The sequence below is a fragment of the Anoplophora glabripennis genome, unplaced genomic scaffold (assembly GCF_000390285.2).
Source record: "Anoplophora glabripennis isolate ALB-LARVAE unplaced genomic scaffold, Agla_2.0 scaffold6, whole genome shotgun sequence".
NCBI lineage: Eukaryota > Metazoa > Arthropoda > Insecta > Coleoptera > Cerambycidae > Anoplophora > Anoplophora glabripennis.
In genome coordinates, this window is record NW_019416749.1 from 162,206 (window position 1) to 186,186 (window position 23,981).

The window sequence follows — 23,981 nt, forward strand, 5'->3', positions numbered from 1 at the left end:
TGTAGGCATGTCCTGCCGCCCAATGTGCGAAGGAGATGCCTTTGTTTTTCATTTTGTCCTTCATAAATATATAACTGTTAATCCATAATGCATAAAGAAATTATTCAATTTCCAAAACCCCCTATAAAATGTGTTGCACTGATTCCCTTGACAGGCAATGATTTATTACTTTGCATCGAATACGATCGTACTATAGTTTTCAAAGTCTACTCCTAGTCGTCTGTAGATACTAAGTTATATCAAAGGGACGCGTTTTTTTCTTTTACCATTACCACCCTCGTAGGTGATAGATTGTGAAGCAACAGCAGTTTTATCACGAAACCAGAACAGTACCGTACCTACCAAAAAGTTTAGAGATGTATGTGTAAAAATTAAATGTATTTTTAGAAAGATTTGTAATTTTTAGTGAAATTTTCTTTTATAGTATAGTATATAGGTGTTTTATCTGTTTCAATAATGTAAATCAAGACCGGTCCTGCACCAAGCGCTGTCCCAGACTCAGACGTAGAGAGATGTGGACCGGTTAGGGTGTTGCGGGGGTGGTACGTCATTGATTTAACCGCTCTTACACATCAAGGAGTAACGCTCTGACTGTTAGACGGCTCCGCCGACGCCGCCCGACGACTTTGCAAGCTCCGCTAGACGCGCCAATTCTCCGATAAGTTCTGATTACCGCTGACGTCTAGGCCGGCGCTAATTTTCTGCCTGCCTAAAACGCCAAAGACGAGAGGGCGGCTGCAACAGATCAAGACCCATTAATTACAATTTTTTCACCGCCATCCGACAATTTGTTTGTTATCTTATAAACAATATGTTATTGCGTATTTTACATATAGATTTGACAGTATTTTTTTTTAATTGTTGTGTTTCTACCAAAAAAAAAGACTGAATTTCATAATCAGAGAAATCAGAGTTTCTTTTTAAATCAATGTCTCAAGAATTTATCTTAGGTCACGTGACTTAGGGCAAATCGCTGCCGCTTTTACAGTTCATATTGGAACAGCTGCAATACACAGAACGTCAACTTTGGCTTCATTCATGGTATACTGTCAAATCTATGTCCTAAACGTATAATAGTCGATGGCAAATTCTAATATCAGGTGTCACTCGATTGGCAGATACGAGAGGTATGAAATAAAGGCTAATCACAGAGGCTACCTACCACTTTGAAATTTCAGATAAGAGCAACATCGGTAATGTTACTCTACTCAAATATTACCAATCCAATTCTTCTAGAATTTGTAGACATTGTCACATTTGAATTATGAATAATCAAACCCTTAAAAGATCATCCCGCGATTTTAATAGAAACATTTGAAGTTTGAATATGTTTGGACATAGAGCGATATTTCAGTTGGATATAAATTTTCCTAACAGGTCGGCGTTCCTTGTATAAATGTATGGGTTTTGTTTCATTTTGTTTAATATTAAAATAAAGTGATTTTGCCTGTCTATCTATCTGTCTGTCTGTCTGTCTGTCTGTCTGTCTGTCTGTCTGTCTGTCTGTCTCTTTATCTATCTATCTATCTATCTATCTGTCTGTCTGTCTGTCTGTCTGTCTGTCTGTCTGTCTGTCTGTCTGTCTGTCTGTCTGTCTGTCTGTCTGTCTGTCTGTCTGTCTGTCTGTCTGTCTGTCTGTCTGTCTGTCTGTCTGTCTGTCTGTCTGTCTGTCTGTCTGTCTGTCTGTCTGTCTGTCTGTCTGTCTGTCTGTCTGTCTGTCTGTCTGTCTGTCTGTCTGTCTGTCTGTCTGTCTGTCTGTCTGTCTGTCTGTCTGTCTGTCTGTCTGTCTGTCTGTCTGTCTGTCTGTCTGTCTGTCTGTCTGTCTGTCTGTCTGTCTGTCTGTCTGTCTGTCTGTCTGTCTGTCTGTCTGTCTGTCTGTCTGTCTGTCTGTCTGTCTGTCTGTCTGTCTGTCTGTCTGTCTGTCTGTCTGTCTGTCTGTCTGTCTGTCTGTCTGTCTGTCTGTCTGTCTGTCTGTCTGTCTGTCTGTCTGTCTGTCTGTCTGTCTGTCTGTCTGTCTGTCTGTCTGTCTGTCTGTCTGTCTGTCTGTCTGTCTGTCTGTCTGTCTGTCTGTCTGTCTGTCTGTCTGTCTGTCTGTCTGTCTGTCTGTCTGTCTGTCTGTCTGTCTGTCTGTCTGTCTGTCTGTCTGTCTGCCTGTCTGTCTGTCTGTCTGCCTGTCTGTCTGCCTGTCTGTCTGTCTGTCTGTCTCTGTTTATTTTTGCCCTCGTAGGAGTCAAATGAATAACTCTTAGGAAATAATGGCCTTCATAAATGATACAAGCCACGTAAGCAGTAATTTTGTTTGTAACAGAATTTTTATTTCCTTCACGTTGACAATTAAATTTCTACAAAATTGAAAATAGTTAAAACAATAAGATATAGGTTACTTTAAAACACAACATTCTGTTAAACCGGCTGGTGATTGGTGTAATATTTCACGAGATTTTATTCAACCAATCAACGATCACATTATCACGAGCGTAACGTAGCAGTTTGTAATTGTTCATTGTAAACGAATCATTAACATTGGCGACGCTCAAATTTAGGAATTCTTCGTCGTGTGCCTTTAACCAAGAAAAAATGTTAAATCACCGGTCCTTTATTGGATTAACAATTTTATTTCTCCCAGTGTAATTTGAAAATAATTTAATTGTTAGTAGTGAAATTATTATTATTTTTAAATTATGGTTTACTTGGTAGCCTCCACGAAAGCAAATTGTATTTAGTAGAGATGATTGTTAAATTTACATTTATGAGACCGAATAAAATCACGACCGTGGATTGGTGAGAGCAAGACGATTTCCAGACTTCTATTAAATTCCCTGGGAATTAATTATGGAACAGAAGTGCACAGTTGCTCTCAAACGAGAATCCTCTAAATATTAAAGTCAAAAGTACTTAAAAGTTATTTAATTGTCTACCATTCTTCCTGGGAACATTTTAATTATCTCGATTACCTTGCGTTTCTTTCGAGAGAGAACTTCTATTCACTTCTAGCTGTATTGATTGCCAGCTCCATTATAGTAATATCTTGCAATAATACCGCTTCGATTCTTATTAAGAGCGCACCTCTCATTTTTAGTTTTTAGGCTCATTCATGAAACTTGCTTCCGTTTTCATCAGATAACTTCAATAAGCGTCAGCAGATACAGCTTTCATAAATGAAATTATATATAAAATGTTATTAAAGAATTAAGTTAGTAAATATCATTAACACAGTTATTTTTTTATTTATGTTTCATTGGAATTTCTCAAACTATTGTTATTGAAGTGAGGAAACGACGTTTCTGCTAAAGATTCATAATTGGGATCATCAATACATTTACTGGCAATTCATATCTTACATGTTGCAATATATGTTCAGTATCTTGAACAAAAAAAAAACGTGTGATTCTTATTTCTTCTTTTAACAGTCAATTACAGTAAAGTGTATATTTTAATTAAGCTTTTTTAAAATTTGGTGCAACTAAATGAATACAGCTTGACCACTTTTTTGAAATTTGGTGTCAAATGCATTTTGATTGAATCAACATAATTTACATGTTTATATCAAACTTTTGTTAAAAAACAACACTAATAATTTTTAAAATTTAGGAAGTTTAAAAATAATCGTATTATTCATTGAATTGATCAAAGGTCAAAAGAAGAAGAAGAAGAAGAAGAAGAAGAGAAGAAGAAGAAAGTCAAAACTGCAGAATTTCTTGCACATTTGTGTTAATCATAGCCTGCCTGGTTAAACCTAAATACTAGGCCCATTGTTGTATCCTAAATCCCGAATTTCATCAACTTTCGAATCTGGCCTACGAAGTAAAAGTAGTCTAAGTAACCAGCAAACCATCCCTGTGAAATAGAAGTCACTGTGCGGAAATCGAAATTTTCACCAATGTTTTGAATCAACCACCGAAACTCTCCACAAAGTCGAGAATCACTCAAGCCTTCAAACAGTTAAGGTGGAGCAGACGACAGTAGGAGAGTCCGCTGCTGTTGGAAGAGCGATCACCGACGACCCTAGAAGANGCTGCAACTAAATGAATACAGCTTGACCACTTTTTTGAAATTTGGTGTCAAATGCATTTTGATTGAATTAACATAATTTACATGTTTATATCAAACTTTTGTTAAAAAACAACACTAATAATTTTTAAAATTTAGGAAGTTTAAAAATAATCGTATTATTCATTGAATTGATCAAAGGTCAAAAGAAGAAGAAGAAGAAGAAGAAGAAGAGAAGAAGAAGAAAGTCAAAACTGCAGAATTTCTTGCACATTTGTGTTAATCATAGCCTGCCTGGTTAAACCTAAATACTAGGCCCATTGTTGTATCCTAAATCCCGAATTTCATCAACTTTCGAATCTGGCCTACGAAGTAAAAGTAGTCTAAGTAACCAGCAAACCATCCCTGTGAAATAGAAGTCACTGTGCGGAAATCGAAATTTTCACCAATGTTTTGAATCAACCACCGAAACTCTCCACAAAGTCGAGAATCACTCAAGCCTTCAAACAGTTAAGGTGGAGCAGACGACAGTAGGAGAGTCCGCTGCTGTTGGAAGAGCGATCACCGACGACCCTAGAAGAACGTCCAAAATTTCATCACAATTTTAAATTTCTCCGGGAAAGCGCCAGGAATGCTACGAAATATAATTTATAATAACAGCCAAATCCACGAGGGGAAGTAAACAATCATGGGTCGCTCGAATTCGGAGATGCCACATGTTTGGATCCAAGCGGAACAGCAGTCCCTGAGAGTTCACGGAGCCACCCAAAAGTGTGATCGAACGTCGACTTTGAGCTCTCGTAGTTCTGTACCCAGAGTGGAAGTCTCTAAAACCATAGTCGAAGTATCCAAAAAGATTCTAGTGAACACAGTTAACAGCCTCCGACTTCTGTCGACGTGTTATGTAAATATAAATATATTTTTCTTCACCTGCTACAAAAAATATATGATTAATAAAATACAGACCTTTAGGGTTTATGCAAATCAATTACAGTACCTACAATTTACATAGCAAAATGCAGATTACTTTGATTTTTTTTATCAAATTGTGTTGTAAACCACATTTTGAAACACTATAATAATTACTAATAACTAACTAAGGAAGTGACTAACAGGAGCAAATTGTCTATCTATCTATCTATCTCACATTTTGAAACACTATAATAATTACTAATAACTAACTAAGGAAGTGACTAACAGGAGCAAATTGACTGGAAATTCTAATTGAATAACATGCATTATTTATTAGCATATATAAAATTAAATTACTAAACATATGTAAAGAATTATTAATTATTTTATACTAAAAAGTAACTTTAAAACTTCTAGATTTATATCATTTTAGTAATCCAATAATCAATAGGTAAGCTTGAGTAACACAACACGTAAAGTGCTATAATTAATATCTTTATAGATTTGTAATATTCACTATTAAATATTTATACTATTATTAAGTAATACTTAATATTCAAATAATCACATAGTAAATATAAATATTATTGGAGTAAAGTGCTAGTTTTGTTAAGTTATAGTATGTATATGAAAATAAGTAAGTATAAAGAGTACCGATTACACAAATAGATTGTCCCTCATACGTCAACAGATACACATTACGTATAATGTAAATAAACCAATGTATACTTGTTCACTACTTCAACTTCTCATGGCGTGGAAAGTTATCGCACTTAAGATGGAATGTATGGTTCCCAAAAGCTATCGCATTGCTACTTTACACATAATTTTTTTGCTTCAAATTGCAGCAGTTGAGAGGATACTTTGCTACTCTCAAAGAGAATGAAAGAGAAATGAAAAAATTTATCAAATGCCCTTTGCACTGAACTGTGCAGATTTGTCAGATGTGTAGGTGTAATGTAATTATTAAAAATTAATACTCGGTTATATTAGATATTTGATATCGAATTGAGTTAGTTTTTAGTTTGTACTCGTAATAATAAATCTTCACTGTATCCATCATGTTAAAATGAAGATTTATTAAAAAGTGGAAGGATTATCGATGGAACTCGACCCATCTATCAAATTAGCTAATACGTACGTGCATCCACAACCCACTTCTCAAGGAAACGCCAACATAATGAAGGCAAAATCCGATATAATCTCACTTCGCAAATCGTGGGAAGGCATCGTTTCATATTTTCCTACCTATACTATGGATTGAAGCGAACGCGCGCTGTTGGGGATAATTTGATAATGGAGTGAATAGTATGACGTCACGGGCTACGTCATAGTCTGCCGTAGGTTGCTTTGGCCAAATATTACAAGTCGCGTTCCGTGTATACGATCACCGCGTCGGTAGGCGAGCCAGCAGCTGCGTAGGCGTAGCGATGTATCCACAGAACGAGATACGAGGGAGGGTAATTAAATAACAGGCGTGAGGTTTTTGCTACCCTTTCAGATATTCCCATAAAATGATGTAATGTGAAAAATGAATTTTTATTTTTGTATAGGTACCTAGTTGTTATTTAGTATTAATTTGAAACAGTATAAACATGAAATAGTAGTGATGAGTGATGAATCAAAATACAAATACAGCTGCATTGGGCTACTGGGCAATAAATCTCAGCCGTTGACAAGTGATCGACAAATTGCCCAGCAGTGCAGTGCAGCAATGCGAAATTTAGTTTGATTCAGGTAATTTTAATTTATTATAGTCACCTTCTATTAATCATTGATATTACAATTGCGAAAGGGAGAAATAATATTATTATAACATGGCATTTTGAAGACCTTTTGAAACGGAACAAAAAGAAATTTACCATCAATATAATAAAATTGTTTAAGGACATTAATAATTAAAATATGTTGTTGGCCAAATGAACATATAATAGAAATTTTCTGCACATTATATACAAATTATTATCATTTTTTACCTTTAGCAGAAAACTCTTTTAGGGACGCCTATGAATCATTAAACTTTATTGCCAGGCGTTTTTTTACATGTTCAATAAACTTCGGAAAGACTATACCTATTTGGGAAGCTTATAGAAACTTGCTGTATCCATTGGGATCTTGGTCAATGGGGCACTAGAACTGACCAATCTGCACGTAAAACTTTTGAAAATGTTTTAATAATGTTTTGAATGATTACCTAAAAAATGGATTTATTAATACAATATGTATTTATAATAGATTAGTGTATACTTTATTGAGTTTTATATAATGGAACTTTAAACATTTGGAGCGTATTACACTTACTGGCAAGGTTCCGATTCTGGTTACTAAACTGCAAGGACTAGAGTCGACGTTTGATCCAATGCCTTGATGGATCCGCAAAGTAAAGTCCGCTTCCGCTTTAGTTTCTCCGGATTTCACCCATCTTTGTATTATTGCCCACTGGAATTGACGTGATCCTTGGTTTTATTTCGTGGTATTCGAATTTCGTAATATTCTGAAAACTTATCCAAAGGTAAAGAAGTGAAGCCTGATATGATTCACTGATGGATCTAAAATATACAGTGTAGCTGATGTGGTAGGACTGCGACCCAATTGATCAAGAAGCTATAGCCATCACTACAGTATTTCAAGACGAAGCTTTCGCTATAAATATGTATGTGCTTGACGAATAATTTACTACAAGTAAAATTATCTACATTATTCTCAAATAACCAGGCTTTTGACTCAAGTAATATTGTCCCTAAACTTGTTTGGGATTGTTTGCTGTTGCTAATTGAACTGACAAGCACCAACACAAATAAGAAATTTGTCATTACTTACAATGCCGCAACACAAGCTTTGGAAACATGAGCTTATAATGAACATGACCCCCAACACCACAGTAAACTCCAGCGAAGGAGATAGGATGTTCTTCCCCGAAGGAAACAAGTGTAATGTTGAGTATGAGTAAGATAAGAATTACACAGATTATAGGATTTTTAACAGGACACTCACTGTTAGGCACTAAATAATTTTTTCATTAATTTATACAACTTGAACATGTCAATTTCACTTTTTTCTTCGAAGTAGACCAATAAAGGGACACTAACTTTCCCGAAGAAGATCTTCGATTTTTTCAGTATTATCTATAACGATATGATAAGTATCTCCATCGCAGTAATTTTTCTTATCTACTGACTAATAATGATGTAGCCAAGACTTGTATACAGTTTGAAAGAGCAAAGAACATTTTTAGCGTTGAATATATGGAAATATTAATAGAAGTTGTGCAAAGTTGGTAAATCTACATCAAAAAGCTTTTCTGTAAAGAGCATCTGCAAGTTTGTTAACAGGTAGACAAGGTGTGTTTAAATACACACATGTCGAAAAATACTGAATATACAACTTTTTCAAGCGCTCCTGTAACAGTGTTATTACACGATTCCTGTTGTATAAGTTTAAATATTCAGCGATAATAAATATATACATTACTGTTAGCAACGGGTGCCTCGTTGTGGATGTAACTCATCTTAATTTTGCAGGAAAACGGGTTTTCCTTGGGTGCTACGTCTATAAATTTCGCTACTACGATCCGTTACCTGCTGAAAAGCTGTCTCGTAAAAATGTATACGATAATTACCTATTTTTTATTCGGAGTTTTGATATTAATGAGGATTTAATAGGGTAATGCGAGTCAAAAACGTAGGTGGTGTATTAATTAGTCAAATAACTTAGTTAGAACTAAACTCGAAAGATTAATTTACATTACTTCAATGATATTTAATTTTATTTTGACGTTGATGCTGGTAGTTTCAAAATATGTATGTAGATCTTATTCAAATTATGTACAGACTGTTGTTTTAAATAAACTAAATTTTAATGGGTTTCTATGTTTCTAAACGTTTTATTTTTTATATTGAATTACAAACATTATCCCTTTTTTTTATTTGAATTATTATTTTTATTTTGCCACCAAAAATTTGATTCATTTATCAAAAAAATGTTATAGTCTGTTGACTCTTTCATAATCAGATATGGTCCTGTGAAACAATATTAAAACTAGCAAGTATTATGTAACTAATTACTAAGTAGACTATCACGAACAATTTTTTTGTTTTTATAATTTTTTTTAAACATTGCTATTTCCTTACTCTCAAAAATGTTCTCAGTCAGTAATTATTTAATTGCTTAATTAATTTTATGTTGTTTATTTATCTCAAATCAAGAACAACCTAATAACATAAAAAAACCTTACTTACTAACAGGCATACTTAATGCAACCAAGAATCCTTCAAAATATTAAATTATTTTAAGTGTCATCATTGCTTTTGAGGAGTGCATATATACAGGGATACCCAATATTGCTTACCCTACCATAGATTTTTGGAGTCAAAGACGGTGTACATAGACTTATCTCTATCCAATGCTGCTATGTTTAATTTAATGTTTTTCAAATAACAATATGAATTTGATTGAATTCTGTGTGAATCATTAAAAATGATTTTCGTGTATAAATAATCAACTACAAGTTTCTGAACTCCACGGTGCATATTGTTTCTATGAAATAAGTCATATTTTCGATTACAAATCGAAAATTGTTTGTTAAAAACTGAGAAAATTAATTAAGCGAAAAGCATTAGAAATATATTATGTCACTCGCAAAAATATAGCTTACCTGCTTACTAAGTACATGTAAATTCCAATATCATAAGTATACCTATTAACCTATTACAATAACTAAAACAGTAAATTATTATCATATCTGATCTAACAAACAAATCAACTAATATTATGCGTAGTTATAATTCAAAAGAAGTCAAATCAATTCATCAATTGCAACTTTAAGTTTTAATAGCACATTATTTTTTTTATAAAATACCTGTATGTAGATTTACACTCGATGTGGGTTAATAATTAATTATTAAAAAAATAACTTTTAACTTTTAACTTAAAACTTAAATTTTTATTTTCAATTTAAAAAAGTTTTTCTTAATTTGTATACAATTTAAATATATACGTATATCTATTTATTTAAAATTTCATAACCTCTCATTTTTTTATTCAACTATTCGGATGGAGTATCTAGATAAATATACAAATCTTTAGAAAATCACTTCATTCGGCATTGCAAGAGTAATGTCAAAATTTACGTATAGGTTCACTGCATATTCAGGTCACGAAATAAGTTTAACATTAAAACGAATAACAGTTGTCAATTCTCTGAAACTTGTAATATATTTAATTGGGATAGTTGCATAGCGTGACAATGCAGTTATACGGTAATTACATACTTCGAGAACTATGCTTCAGTTATATGATAACTAAGTTCATTTGCATTATGCAAATAAAATAACATATTTCTCGTTTATATAAAAGACAATGTAATACTTGTATAATTAAAATTTTTGTATGCCAGTTGTAAATAATAATATGTAAAATAAATAATGAAAAATATTCTATCCGTTAAGCCACGCGACCATTGGCGATAAACTTAAGTTAGACTCGTTCACTTTACATATTCCAATGAAGTAAACATTGATCACATGCTTTATAAGGACGTGAATACTCAAGGAAGAAACTGTTGGTCGAAATGAATCAAATGGCAAGTAGGTATCTACCTGTTTTTATTCATTTTTTGCAGTATTTTGTCATGAGGTAGAAGAAAGTTTCTGCCTTGAAAAAAACGTTGCTTTCCTTACTTATCGGATTAATAACCAGAAAAAGTAAATTTAATGATGTTAATCCGCTTATTTCAGTTAAGGTCTATTTTGATATTCATTATATTTTGTGGTTTTTTTACTAAAACACTGTTACTTTCAGATAAAATTGATGCAGTACTCCTACGAAATTTTACAAATTTATTGACAACTATCCTTACATTTTTTTTTCAATGTTAACTCAGTTATATTATGTACATTTTTGCTCTCGTCACCATTTACTCTTGGACAAAAATAGACTGTAACTGATAGGTTATTAGCAGAAACTCAAGGTCCAATTTAACGTCCGTCGTTTCTACTATAACGCCTAATTTTCTTTTGATTAAATACTTTCAAAAATGGAATTGACACAATTATTAAAAAAGTCTTACATCCTCAGAGAAGGACTTAGGTAAAAAAACTGCAAAAGAATTCCGTCTTACTACGATTTACGGACAAATAAAAGTTTGTAACGACATCATTAAAAATGTTTAAAGAATTACGACTTTCGCTTTTTATACAGTTCAACAAGGCTTTCAGTCATCGATTAAAATTTAAAACGTTTCAGATTCTTTGTGCAATATGAATGAAATGTCTCTCTTTATACTACGGCCCCATAGAAAGCGATGAAAGCGTTCCTAACGATTTTGATTTCTGTCTGTACGTTTAGTTTTTCGCTTTTAAGGCAACTATAATATATTCACAGAACATCGACCAGATAAACAAGCATAATATTTGTTAAAGTGGCGACAAATAAATTTACATTACAGAAATCAAACTCTCTCTTTATCTTGGAAACTATGAAGTATACAGAAGAAATGGGCAAAATAATGCAGAATTTAATACTTATCAACACACCAGTAAGAAAACGATATTCCTGTTCATTTGGATTTCATTAAGGGTGCGTTTATATGCGCAATTTTTTGTCCAGCATTTTAGAAAATCCAAGCTAGTTAGACACAATATCTCTGTACTGTACCAGTTAAATAAGTTTTCTTCAGGGTGTAAGACAACTAACAATAGATTCAAAATAAGAAACCCTACATTTCCTAAGGATTCCTGAATTTTGCACGCTTGTTGAACATACAGAAAATCTCATACGGTACTATAAACATAATCACACTTTTAGGAAACTAATAATAAAACATGCATTAATCACAATTGCTGAGTATCTTTATAAATTTGCCGGACAAAACAGGAACAGATATATTTTCTGATGTTTACATATTCTCCGTGATCTTTCAATGCGAAAAATTAAGGAAGTTGCTCTAGTTTAGCGTTACACTTCGTCACTTCCTTGATGGGGATCTACTTGCTCTATCATTGTCTTATTAAAAGTGCGATTTCTTGTCTAATAAAACGCCAGCCTTAAGAACAAAATAAAAAAAAATTCTTTAAAAATCGCTTCCAAACTCCGTTATTTGCAGTCCAATTAAAAATATTCTTGAAGTTTTCGGCAAATATCATGTAAAAAGCGAAATGACAGGTAAATTTTAAATTTTTACTTCTTTCACCAAAAAACGAAAAGGCAGGTTTTTTGCGTGAAATGTTGCTAAGCATTAAATAATCCATTACTTTGTTCGTACAAGTTTTTCAGTGTCTTTAATAGTTCCTGTAATTTGGTTCACTGTCTGTACATAAGTATAACTAAATGGGTATTTTTTTATGACTTGAAAAACTTTTTCTAACATTTTTACTTGCCTGAATACTAAATAAGCACAACCTAAATAATTTTTCAATTAATTTTTATTTTAGAAGAGAATTGGGTTATTTTATTCGACCAAAATTAAAAATAATACTTTTTAAAAAATATGGACCCAAATTCTAATATGTATTTTGACTAAATTTTAATTTTCATATCGAAATAAAGTCAATATTTAGAAAAAATGGAAAAATATTGGTTTCTAATTATTATTTTCCTTTTTAATTAGTGCTTCTATTTTGATCTTGAGCTCCTTACATACTGTTTATTAGAATATAATTATTATCAACATTACTAATGAAGCTAATTAATTTATGTATATGATAAAGTATTAATAATAATTGGACAAAATAAATAAAATTTTCTTAACTTACAAATAGGGTTGCTAATTTTCCCTATTAAAATTTATCTAAAAACCCCACAAATCTTTCAAAAGATTTATATTTATGTAGGTATTTAAAAAAATTAACCTGATGATGGCGATGGCCCCTCGAAAACAAAAACTCGGATTGCAAAAATGTTGACGCCATTGGATAGAGGAAAACAGTGGCAGTGTAAATATACAATTTATTTTAAAATTCGTTTTCAAATAAAGCCAGAAAAAAATAAAACCATTTTGCAAAATTTCGGTTTTTCCCGGAATTTTAAAACATTCTAAACGACATTGTTAGGTATAAAAAAACACAACTTTTTTCTAATTTGAGCCACCCTGTATTTCTTATCGTTTCGTAGATCCTAATGCTATCCCATCCTTATCTTGGACACACTGTATACATGGGAGATATTGATAAAAGAATGAACAAAATACTTGGAAAATCAGAAAATGCCTATCAGTGAATTGTTTGATTAAATATAGTACTTAAGTATACACTTTGTTTTAATTAAGTTTTTTATATCACAGGGAAATAAGATCGTTTATTACACACATTCAATTTTGTACATTATAATTTGAAAGCAGCTCTTAAAATACTTTTATACTATACAAATACTTGTATATTCACAAGGACAAAGTGTATCGAGCCTAGACCGCGCCCTTACCTAAGAAATGCCATCTACTAGTATTTTGTAATTCCCTTTCGAATGTATTAGGTCACGTTTACATCCTAGTAATAACAGGGGATGCCAAAATAATTCACCCCTGGTACTGGTTGGACCTTACCCATTTTTTATGTCGTTACTAGAAATTAGAGGTATATTTCCAGTTACTTTCCAATGTAAATGGTTAACTCACCTAAATAAGAGATCCGAACTAAATTAGATTGGAACGAAAATGTAATAATTTCAATAAAACTGAAAAGACAATGTATGCAAATAAATAGTATTTTAGTACATATGTATATGTATAGTGTTTTTTTTTTGTAGAAACCTTATTTTAATTATGTGTACCAAAATTTGTTATCAACCAGTTTTCCTAAGAAGAATTTATAGAAGTAATTATTTCGATAAAATGAATTTAAAGATACAGTTGTGAAAAACTGAACTTTCAAAATTTAATTGTTATTTTATGTCATTGAAATTACTATTAAAAAAATCTAGAAACCAGCCAAAGAATTTATTGAGAAGTCCAGCATCAAATTACACATAAACGGTTTTTTTTTCTTTTAATATAATACTTAATCTCTTAAACGAATCAAGATATCACCATTTTTCTTACAAATCGTGCTTGAAGCATCTCAGCTACGTTTTGTTACACTCCTCGAGAAATCCTCAAAAATGTAAAACCCTGCCCACCCTGTACATTTACGGCACACTCTATTGGTTGTATTCTGTACTACTATAAAATTCACTACGACTGTTCTGTCCTGTGGTTCTGTCCAACCATCTAATACAGAGTGTTTTTGTGAAGTCGGTATATTTTGACACTTACGTTAATGTTCATTTGTTTGGACGCAACGGTAATATTTAAACCTTTTTCTATTTCCAAAAATAACTGTGGTTATAGGAGTGCAAAATATGAAAAAATACCAGTACACTGAATTTCATGAAGTATGTAATTAATTATCTATGTTTGTAAACATTAATAATTAAGCTTTCTTTAGTTAGGTAGGTATTTTAAATTTGTTTGTTTACATTTTTAATAAAACAGGCCATCTTATATAAAATTGATACAATGCGGCCTAATTTCCATTTCGTTTTCTCTTCGTTCATTTCTATCAATTTAGTAAATTTACTATAACACCAGCCAGCGTCCTGGATTTCCTTGGCTTGCTTCAAGGTGGATGCACCCATTTCGGCGCGTTCCAACACCCTGACTCTTTCGAGGTAAAAAGGGGCAGCTGGCCGCACATCACAATCGCGATATTTTCCTCCAGCCATGCACGTGCTGAAAAGAATATCAGCAACAGCATACGTGCTGCTCGGCATACGTCTGCTTTCCGGTTCTGGCCAGCGCCGTCAGGGGGCCCCACTTGTCCGTTCGGTTTCCCCTCTTTAGCGCGACAAAGCAATGGCTGAAATGGAATGACAATCGCAATATGGCTTCCGCTGAGCTTCCGATACGCTAAGTGGGAGCGGTGTTGCCGGACCGGAGCGATTTTCGCATATTCTAGGGAAATTACGTGAGTAGAAGAGAAAGATAAACTTTGAGATTACTTGTTTGTAATCTGTTATGGCATGTTTACACGGGAACAGTCATCTAAATTTTAACTAAATTTGAAGTCACTTGAACCTATTTGAACAGCGCATATGTGGTAAGTAACAAGTTATGGAGCAAGTAAAAATTTAGTACGCTGGAATAGAATTTATTCTATTTTTTCGTACAAGTTGACGACTTGCACCGAACTTTTCCCTCCTGCTGATCCACTTTCGCTCCCCAAAGTCGTTTAGGTCTATTTTTCTCTTCATATATTTCTTCATTTATTTCTTCTAATATAATATTTAGAATATCGCGTAGTATGCCATTAAATTCTTCTACAAACTGCTGCCTCACGTTCATCTCGTCAGGTTTACAAATATATAAACTGCACTAGAACTTACCAACAACTAAACTTAGAACTTACCAGTGTGAATAGCACTTGCAGAAAAAAGCAGTAACTTAAAATTTAGTTACCACTTACCTACTGTCCCCGTGTAAACAAGCCTTTAGACTAGTTACAGACTTTTTCAAAACTAATTCTGTTTAGGAAGCGAAGTAATAGCAGTCAATTGTAGTGACCTTTCTACTTTCACTATTACAAGGAATCTAGAGGATTGTGCTTGTGTTGTGATGCAATTTACAAATCAAGACAAATGATGATGGAACTTAACAAATCATTGTACATATTTAAATATAATTCTCTACGATGGCTTCACTTGTCCGTTTTATTTCATACTGGTTAGTTAGAAAGAGACTGCAATAAATATGGGTTTAAAGAAATATCTAAGTAAAGTATGCTAATATTTTATACAATGATTCTCCATCTCAAAGTTTTTTTTGCTAGACCCCATGTGAAGTATAAGAAATACGACGGAGTATTGACAGTTGTGACTGTGCATCATTTCTGGTTTTACAAACGGGGAATACATTGACCTGATGTTAGCTTACGGTGAAACCCATGGGAACTCTTCTAAGGCTCATAGGATTTATATGGTTTATCCCGAATCGTATATAGCAAACAGGCGTATCATATTCATGAACTTGGGGATTACAGATACGGATCTTTTAAACGAGAACAACTGATAACCTAATCCTATTGACATTGAAGATGCACTTTTGGAGTTATTGCAAATAATTTTGGAGTTATCTCACGTAGACTGACTATAAACACAATGTATCCAAATGTTTAGATTCATGAACAGCAGTTACATCCGTACCATGCAAAAAAGTTCAGTTTTTACAGGCCTGAGGCTGTATCGTCAGTCAGCACAGACAGCTCATTTTTGTACCTGGTTTTGCGAATATTTTCATAAAATGTTTGTCAGAAAAGTAAACGAATGGATCATTAGACATTACGTTATACCACATCAGTTAGGTGGTCGAAGGGATTTATACTTTTTTAAGTAATGTGCTTAATGATTTACTGGATGCTGCTTCGCTGAAAATTCGTTGAAACGTGTGGTCGATACCTTACTGTACGGTGGATAGGTCGACCTGGTTCAGTTGCATGGCCCGCTCAGTCACCAGATTTCAATCCTTACAACTTTTATTTATGTTGTCGTTTGAAACAGTTGGTGTATTCCACTCCAGTTAATATGATTGAGGAACTACGAGAACGAATGCCACCAGAATAATGGCAACAATCCGGAAATCCTAGTAAGAGTGAAAGAAACTTTTCAAAGGTGTGTATAGCTCTGTCTAGTCAATAACAGAGGGCAGAGGGCGTTTTGGTATTTGTTGCAGCTTTCGTTAGTAAAATAAATGTCAACCTACCGAAATAACGTTGACTTCTTTTTGGTCAGTAAGTTTAACATTTCTTACTTTTGATTATTTTGCGCTAATCTGGTCTATAACAAATTTTATTATTCCTCAATAGTAACCGAATTAATCCTGTATCTTTTTATTTATTATTCAAGTAATTAAGTGTGTCAATTTACGTGCCAGTGGCGGAAAAAATATTAGATAAAAGTTGTTGTTTTTAACGAATTAAATATATGGTTAAAATTTTGGCACTATTTTTGAGACATCCTGTATAGTAGAGTGTCTAGAATAAAGAGTTGAGAGTAGAGAGAGTAACGTGTGTAGAATTGTATCTGGAGAGATTCGATTGTAAAATTCCACGGAAACTACAGTCGACGAGCTGACAACGTCGCCTGCGAGAGTCGATTTCAAGTTTCAAGCTCTGTGGAGGATGACTTCGCGTAGTTTTTTTATTTTTATTGCTCGATTAGGATCGTATACGCTTAAACACCGTCATGATACGATAATTGTAAGTCTCGGCTTATTTATAAATAAAGCACCGCCAACTGTAGATAATAAATTTATCAGCGATATCTCTAGTGGCCGGATTTGTATGCGACTTGCATTGTGGTCGTAATAAAGCACTCTACGTGATAGTCGAACTTATTACTACGATTGCGTGGGAAGAGGGAGGATTCTTTTACCGAATACTGTAAACCTTTCAAAGACGAAAGACGTGGAAGGCAGAGTTGATCATGACAAATGACCGAGGAACGGTTACAATATTTGATGCTACCACCAGCTCAAACAGCGAGGGCGGTATTTTAATTTGTCATTTAACATAAATTTCAATATTAAAGAGTATCTACAGTTTATTGAAACAATATCTTCGTGTAAATTATGATAAAAGCGTCTCGATTTTAGAAAAATACTCTAATTTAATAGATTAATTATATGCAAAAGTTAAGAATATTGAGTGGTTGTTTTTGATCTAAAAAGTTTTCCCAATATGTACTAAATTATGGCCTTCAAAGGAATTTTTCTCTGGTGATTATTAACTCCAGAGACAATTCCTCTACTACATAACTTGTGCGTTGAACTTAAAGTAGGTGCATTAACAGAAAAATAGGGCGGGAAATTTGAATGGTCGTAAGTAAGTAGTAAATTAAAAAAGTAAAGATTTATTTTCTGTAATTAATCAAATCTATAGAAATAAGGTTAAATATACATTTTTCTCGTCCACAAGATGTTCATTCTGTTGTTCGGTCATCAATCGAGAAACAAATTTTGTTGCAACTCGATGTATGGTCAATTTTGATGCTAACCTGTTCCGCAATTTCTCTGACAGTCAATCAGCGATTTGCAACCACCAGATCTTTGACTGCCAACCGCATATCACTATACTCCGCGGTCGAAATTATAGAGAGTGACTCATCGCTAGCTTTTGGACTAGTAAGGGGGATGAAGCGTGCCGGGAACGAAAATCCATTGGCGTGTCTGCGTAAAAGGCAACAAGATATAGAAAACAATGAAAAAAGATAATAAAACATAACATCTAATATTTTTTTACGGTTTGCTATAACAGGCACTTTGATCCATTTTAATTATTACAGCATTTTAAAATGTCCCAAATGTGTTTTTTTAATTAAACCTCACCTAACTTCTGGAGCCCCATGTAGCTTGAAATAGCTCCAAATAGCATAGCTTTTATTCCAAAATTATCCAAATTGATAAGAAATAAAAAAGTTATCAGGAAAATTCGATTTCAGTTCCCAAGGAGCTAACATAACAACATGATTTTCATCGTCATTATTTCAAATATTGAATAAAGATTTACTTATTTTGCTTATTTTTCTGTTCTTTATGTTTCGTTTTTCTATAAACGTTCTATTCAGTTATTTAACATAGGTGGGCAACTTAAATGTTCATATATTTCCACCGAAAATAGAAGTCCTAGACACTAAAACAGCCTACAGCTTTTTATTTTAGAAAATATTACTTTTTCTGTCATGCGGTTACATTTAGTGAAATAAGATTTTATATAGAGATAGTGGTTCATATCTTGCAACGATATTATTTTTAACACAAGTTTTAATCTACTGTGGGAAACTGTTGTGATGAAATATAAACAATATTACACCACAATCACCTCCTGACGTACGTAAGGTCAGTCAACGGCGAATAAAACGAAACCATAATATTTACGGTCTTAGAGTATTAAATGCTCAACGAGTAGAACACAGAACCGCGGTAAATAGTAAATAAACCCTCAACCGTTTTGTAAATATGTAATAATTGTTTGTCTCCTTTGTGTTTCAGGTACGTATTCAAGTTCAACGCGAGAACAAGAACCTGTGCAAGCGTGAGTAAACCCAAAGTGAACGTGTATAAGATAGCATGGCAGCATGATATATTTCCTTTTTAGTCATGATGTTGTAGTAGCTTTTTTGTAAATTTATATAGTGCTCATTTTTAAGTTCGTTTCGGTAATCTTTATTGCTTTTAAGTTATAATGGGCTTGTAGCGGAGCTTAGTCGTAATATAAATAAAAGGAAAGGGTATCATAAAAACTTGGTGGCTTCAGGGAAGGATGAGACTAAATATTTATATTGCGGGGATCCACTTTGTTATCCCCGATTTTAATTATGGCTTCTGATTTTGATTACGAGATTTCCATAATGATACCATAAACATAATTATTGTCTAAGCAAGAGCAGTCGTTATTTATTAGCTGAAAAGCGGTGTAAATAATATCGACTCTAGTTTAATTAACGTCTTTCTTGGAAGTGATATCGCTTAATTGATAATTAAAATTAATATCGGTAATTATACAAAACAGTTACCCACCATAAAATAGTTAACTACTGACAAATTTTTTCCAAATCTGATTTAGGTAAATAGTTACCTTTGCAACAAATAGTCAGTGGCGGCTCTTGACTTGTAGTTACAAGAATAAATTCGTTTATTAAGAATAAACGAGGTGAACAACTATTATCATATTTGCTTACGATCAGACTAAACAGAGACCAAATTGCATGGTAAATATACGCTACTCCTACTCCGTCTTTCACTGCTGCGCGACGGTAACCATGACCACCACTGTAAACACTTTGCAGATTTGGAGGCGAGTTACAAGGAGGAGAATTTTGCAAGTCAACTTAAATTAACGACACGATACAAATTAAACATTTTCTTTTTAGTATGTTTCATATTTAATTATGTAGACAACGTTGTAAACTAAATTTTAATTTATTTTAAAATATGTATCATAATAATAATATCTCTACCCCTCCTTCTAATCGCAATGATTAAGAAGTCGGACACTTGTGCGGGAGAGGGGGCGGCATATGATAAACTAAAGAACATTATTAGTTCTTTAGTTGATTCTTTATGATTAGGACGAAGAGGACGATTTAGAGTCGGAACCAAAACACACATTAAGATTCCATCGATTTTCGTCTACTCTCTACTAGAGACATTTGTATCTACGTCTTACGGTGTTTGATAGCTGAATATAAAATGATAAACTAAGATCAGTCCACGCTACTAAAAGTTACCTAACTCATCAGTGAAAGTTTACAGTGATTTATTATGTTTTATTGTTAGGTCACTGTTGCATAATACAGCAGGGAAAAAGTAGATGGCTATGGCCATCAGTGTAACTAACACTAACAAAAACACGTCGTGGCATGTTTTTGTTGTTATTTCTATCTTTATCTTATATCAAATATATTTCTAATACAAAGGAAAAAAATGAAAATATTAGCTAATGTTTCAATCAACTTTCAAATCGGATCGACGTGTTCCGGGTTGTATTTTATTTACCTTGAAATGATTTCTATTCATAGTCAGAGATAAAATAAAATATGGGTACTTAAATTTAAACTTGTCGAAAAGTTAAAAACATTGAAACTAAAGATGAAGTAGGTATAAAATAATATATGTACTACCTAGTTCTTCGTAGTTTTCCAGCTATATCAAAACGTTAAAATCGAGGTTAAAATTATAAAAAAGTCCAAAATTACTTTTAAAATATTTATCTTTCAAAGTTAATCTAAAAAGTGTAAAAATGGCAATAGACATTTTGAAGTAAAAATTGAAATTTCAATAAAAATTTCTTAATCAATGAGTAATAAGCCTATAATTAAAAAAAACAAGATCGTCAAAATCAGATTAGTCGCTAGTGAGAAAATCAACTTTGAAATTTAGGCAAATTTTTAATGTTAAGTTAATTTTGATGACGTGTATTATTTTATTAGTATTATTTGTTATGGCGGCTTCAGATGATGAAAGCAATCTCAAATATTTGTGAAACGAAAACTGATGCCGTATCGTGTGGATGCTGCATATCATACAATCATTGCATAATAAAATGTATGTTAGCTGCACTTACTACAACAATCATGCATTGCCTTTCGGACAATTTTAAAAGTATTTGGCACGTGCTCTATATTTTAATATGTACATATTGGTCAAATAATTTGGGGAGTGACCATATATGCTTTAGAGTCGATTTTACATAGTGTACGTATTTGTGTTATAAATTAGATGCTCTTAGTTGATTAGCGATTATATCTTACATAAACAAAAATTATGTTTTAAGAGATATTTTGAATCCCTCATTAAAAATTAATTTTTTAATCACTTACGCACGCACTGATATATTAGTTGATGGGCTTGTCTCCAGTGATAAAGTAGATAGGTACGTCTATAAGACTAATGTTAGAGAAAGATTATTAGCTAGGAATGCGGCTACATAGCTTTCGTTTGACACATTATTCATTTGGTACGTTATTTCTCAACGCATCTAACTGTCCTAGACGTCTACTTGCACGCGGGGGCGGCCAACATTAGGAACGTGAGGCGGCAATATTGGATTAGTATGTACATCGGATACGTATGATGAAAAATTTAATAGCGTGTTCTCCCTTGCTAGTTGGAAAATATTATATTTTCTGTCCCAAAAAAATTTTGGATGGTCTGGTTCTATTAATCTGCGGTCCCACATTTCTCTAACGGTCCATAAATCTGTCAGAACATAAGTGTCATGATGGGGCCCCCAAAATAGCGAGGCCCTGGAGCTTTGCCCCGAACTGTATGGTAATTAGTCCACCGAACCCTGTATAGTATAAATGTGTTGCAATACATTTTTCTTCAAAATTCACCCTTAGAAATATTTTCCTCTTTTCATAAAAATCGTAGGAGCCCTAATATGTATGTCTTTGGGTATGTGCTAAAGTTTTTCGTTTCATTTAGGATTATAATCTGTTACGAGACCATGATAAAACCAATTTTTAAGTCCATCCTGCCACACATAATGGAGACAACATTTTAAGAAGACGATTCAATCAATCACCTCCATCTAATTACGCGTACGACAGTAATAAATCAAGATTATCAGGCTCTCCCGCCACATCATCAAATCAAATGACCGAATTACCCTGTCACAATCTCGATTTACACAAACAGTGGCTCAAGTTCAAAGAGTGATACCCGCCTAGCCGGTTGCATACAAATCCGGGCTATCCGAGAGCGTTCCAAACGGTGCGCTGTGGAGAACCTGCGGCGACCCTATCCGATCGGTGGCGCCTTCAGAGCGCGGTCTCGCGAACAACTCGGTACCGTCCACTTTACCGAAAGGGGAAGACGGTTGTAAAGTGAAATCTTTAATGCAATGTGAGTGCCAGTGCGCTGATCGTTTGTTACGCACTCTACTATTTTGATAATATGTCAACTAGATGTGTTTATGGTTGTGCCAAGTTAATAATGGAGTATACTTGAGTGTCGGTCGCTTAAATATAACAATTAAATGACAACAAGTGGTTTTCATAGTGTGATGTTAAGAGAAACAGTGTGTTTTTATGATGAATTAAAACTGGATTACACTGCCACTTCGCTACATAAATGAAGAGACCTCCTCGGTAAGATGACAGTTGATTTACTATCGGTAGAGTATCCATTTTTTTTATTTTGCATTTTCTAACCCATACGGTTACGTATCGCTAAGCTACGTGACTTGCTTTGCAACATTTTACTTCCGCGTTGAAGAAAACGCAGGCATACGCCACTCCAGTGACACTGTGTTAATTGCAGATACCTTTTCCAAAAAAAAAAAAATTAAAAAAGTAACCTAGATGGCATTTGATAGACGTTTCTCTTTTGTTTCCGATTCGTGCGACGTTGCCTGTTACAATAATTGCATCTGTTCAGTGCCGGGGAAGGATTTTTGAATGGGGCCAAGGATTCTGTTTACCTACCGGTGTGCTGCGATAATAATATTAAACTTCTTGTCATTGTCAGCTAGTAGCAAATGACGTCACGAGACCTTGCCTTGTTGCTTTTCTGTACTGAATCTTTGCAGAGGAAGGGTTATCCCGTTACGTACCGTTTAAGTAAATATTCCTTTTTTGAATTGTTTTTGTAATGGATCTTCCCATGCGAAGGTTTCGTGTCGGGAGGGAATTATAATATAATGCTGTACCTACAAGTGTCTCTAGGGAATTTCCATTTTAACTCTGAAACGAATCAATAGGGGACAGCAACTGGTCTAGTTGAAAATAGGAATAGACATACATGGTGGAAAAGGTGCTCGCATCCTGGGCTGGCTCACATAATAGTTCAAAAAGGGGAATGTTTTAAAACTTAAAAAGTTTTGTGGAATCCTGAAATTATCCTGATTAGTCTAGAAAAGCACGTCCACAAAAGCCGGTGAATCACCCACCGATCTGCATTTTCCATTATTACAGAGTGCAATCCAAATCCATAATCTGCAGATTAAATATTTTATTAGTCATAATTTTAATGTTGACTTTTTTTATTTTATTTTTAAGAAACCTCTATTAGATATTTCTCAACAAACTTTCAAATTGGGTAACACCTAGAAACAATATTTTTAATGTACAGGCTGTTACAAATTCGCTTCTCACTACAGGGATCTCGGAAACGGTAAGAGATACGAACTAGCTTAAATGGGGGCAAAGTTGCAGAATCAGGAGACCGACATTATGCCTCTAAAAAATCAAGGCTAACATGATTAGTTTTCGAAATATTTTAGCTACATTTTAGAATATTTATTTTTAAGGTTAGGTTTCCTGCATTTCTTAATATAAAATTTTATTTTACCCAAAAAATGTACTCTTTTTAAAAGCGCAAAAGATACACAATTTTCGAGAAACATGTTATTTGTTGTTACCAAAATATCAGTCTTTAAATATTGCTTTTTCATTAATTACATTCAATAAAAGTAGATATACCTAGATAGATTTTGTTTTTGTCAAACGACTTTTCAAGAAATTATTATGTACTTAATAAAATCGAATAAAATCGTTTTTTCGTAAACTTGAGCTTAAAATACATATTCACATATTTTTATTTTGAAATGAGATAA

The 23,981-nt window shown here is 33.4% G+C and overlaps 1 protein-coding gene across 4 annotated transcripts in view; it reads left to right on the forward strand.

Annotated features, from left to right (window-relative positions):
- Window positions 1-23,981, forward strand: part of LOC108911927 (AF4/FMR2 family member 4) — a 210,929-nt gene that overhangs the window by 67,623 nt on the left and 119,325 nt on the right. Inside the window, exon 1 of one of the 4 annotated variants that reach the window (XM_018717021.2) lies at window positions 22,290-22,515. The exons of 2 other annotated variants lie outside the window; for them this stretch is intronic. In XM_018717021.2, the coding sequence (XP_018572537.1) occupies window positions 22,499-22,515 (17 nt within the window). In that variant the 5' untranslated portion in view covers window positions 22,290-22,498. One more of the 4 variants, XM_018717030.2, reaches the window with a different exon arrangement.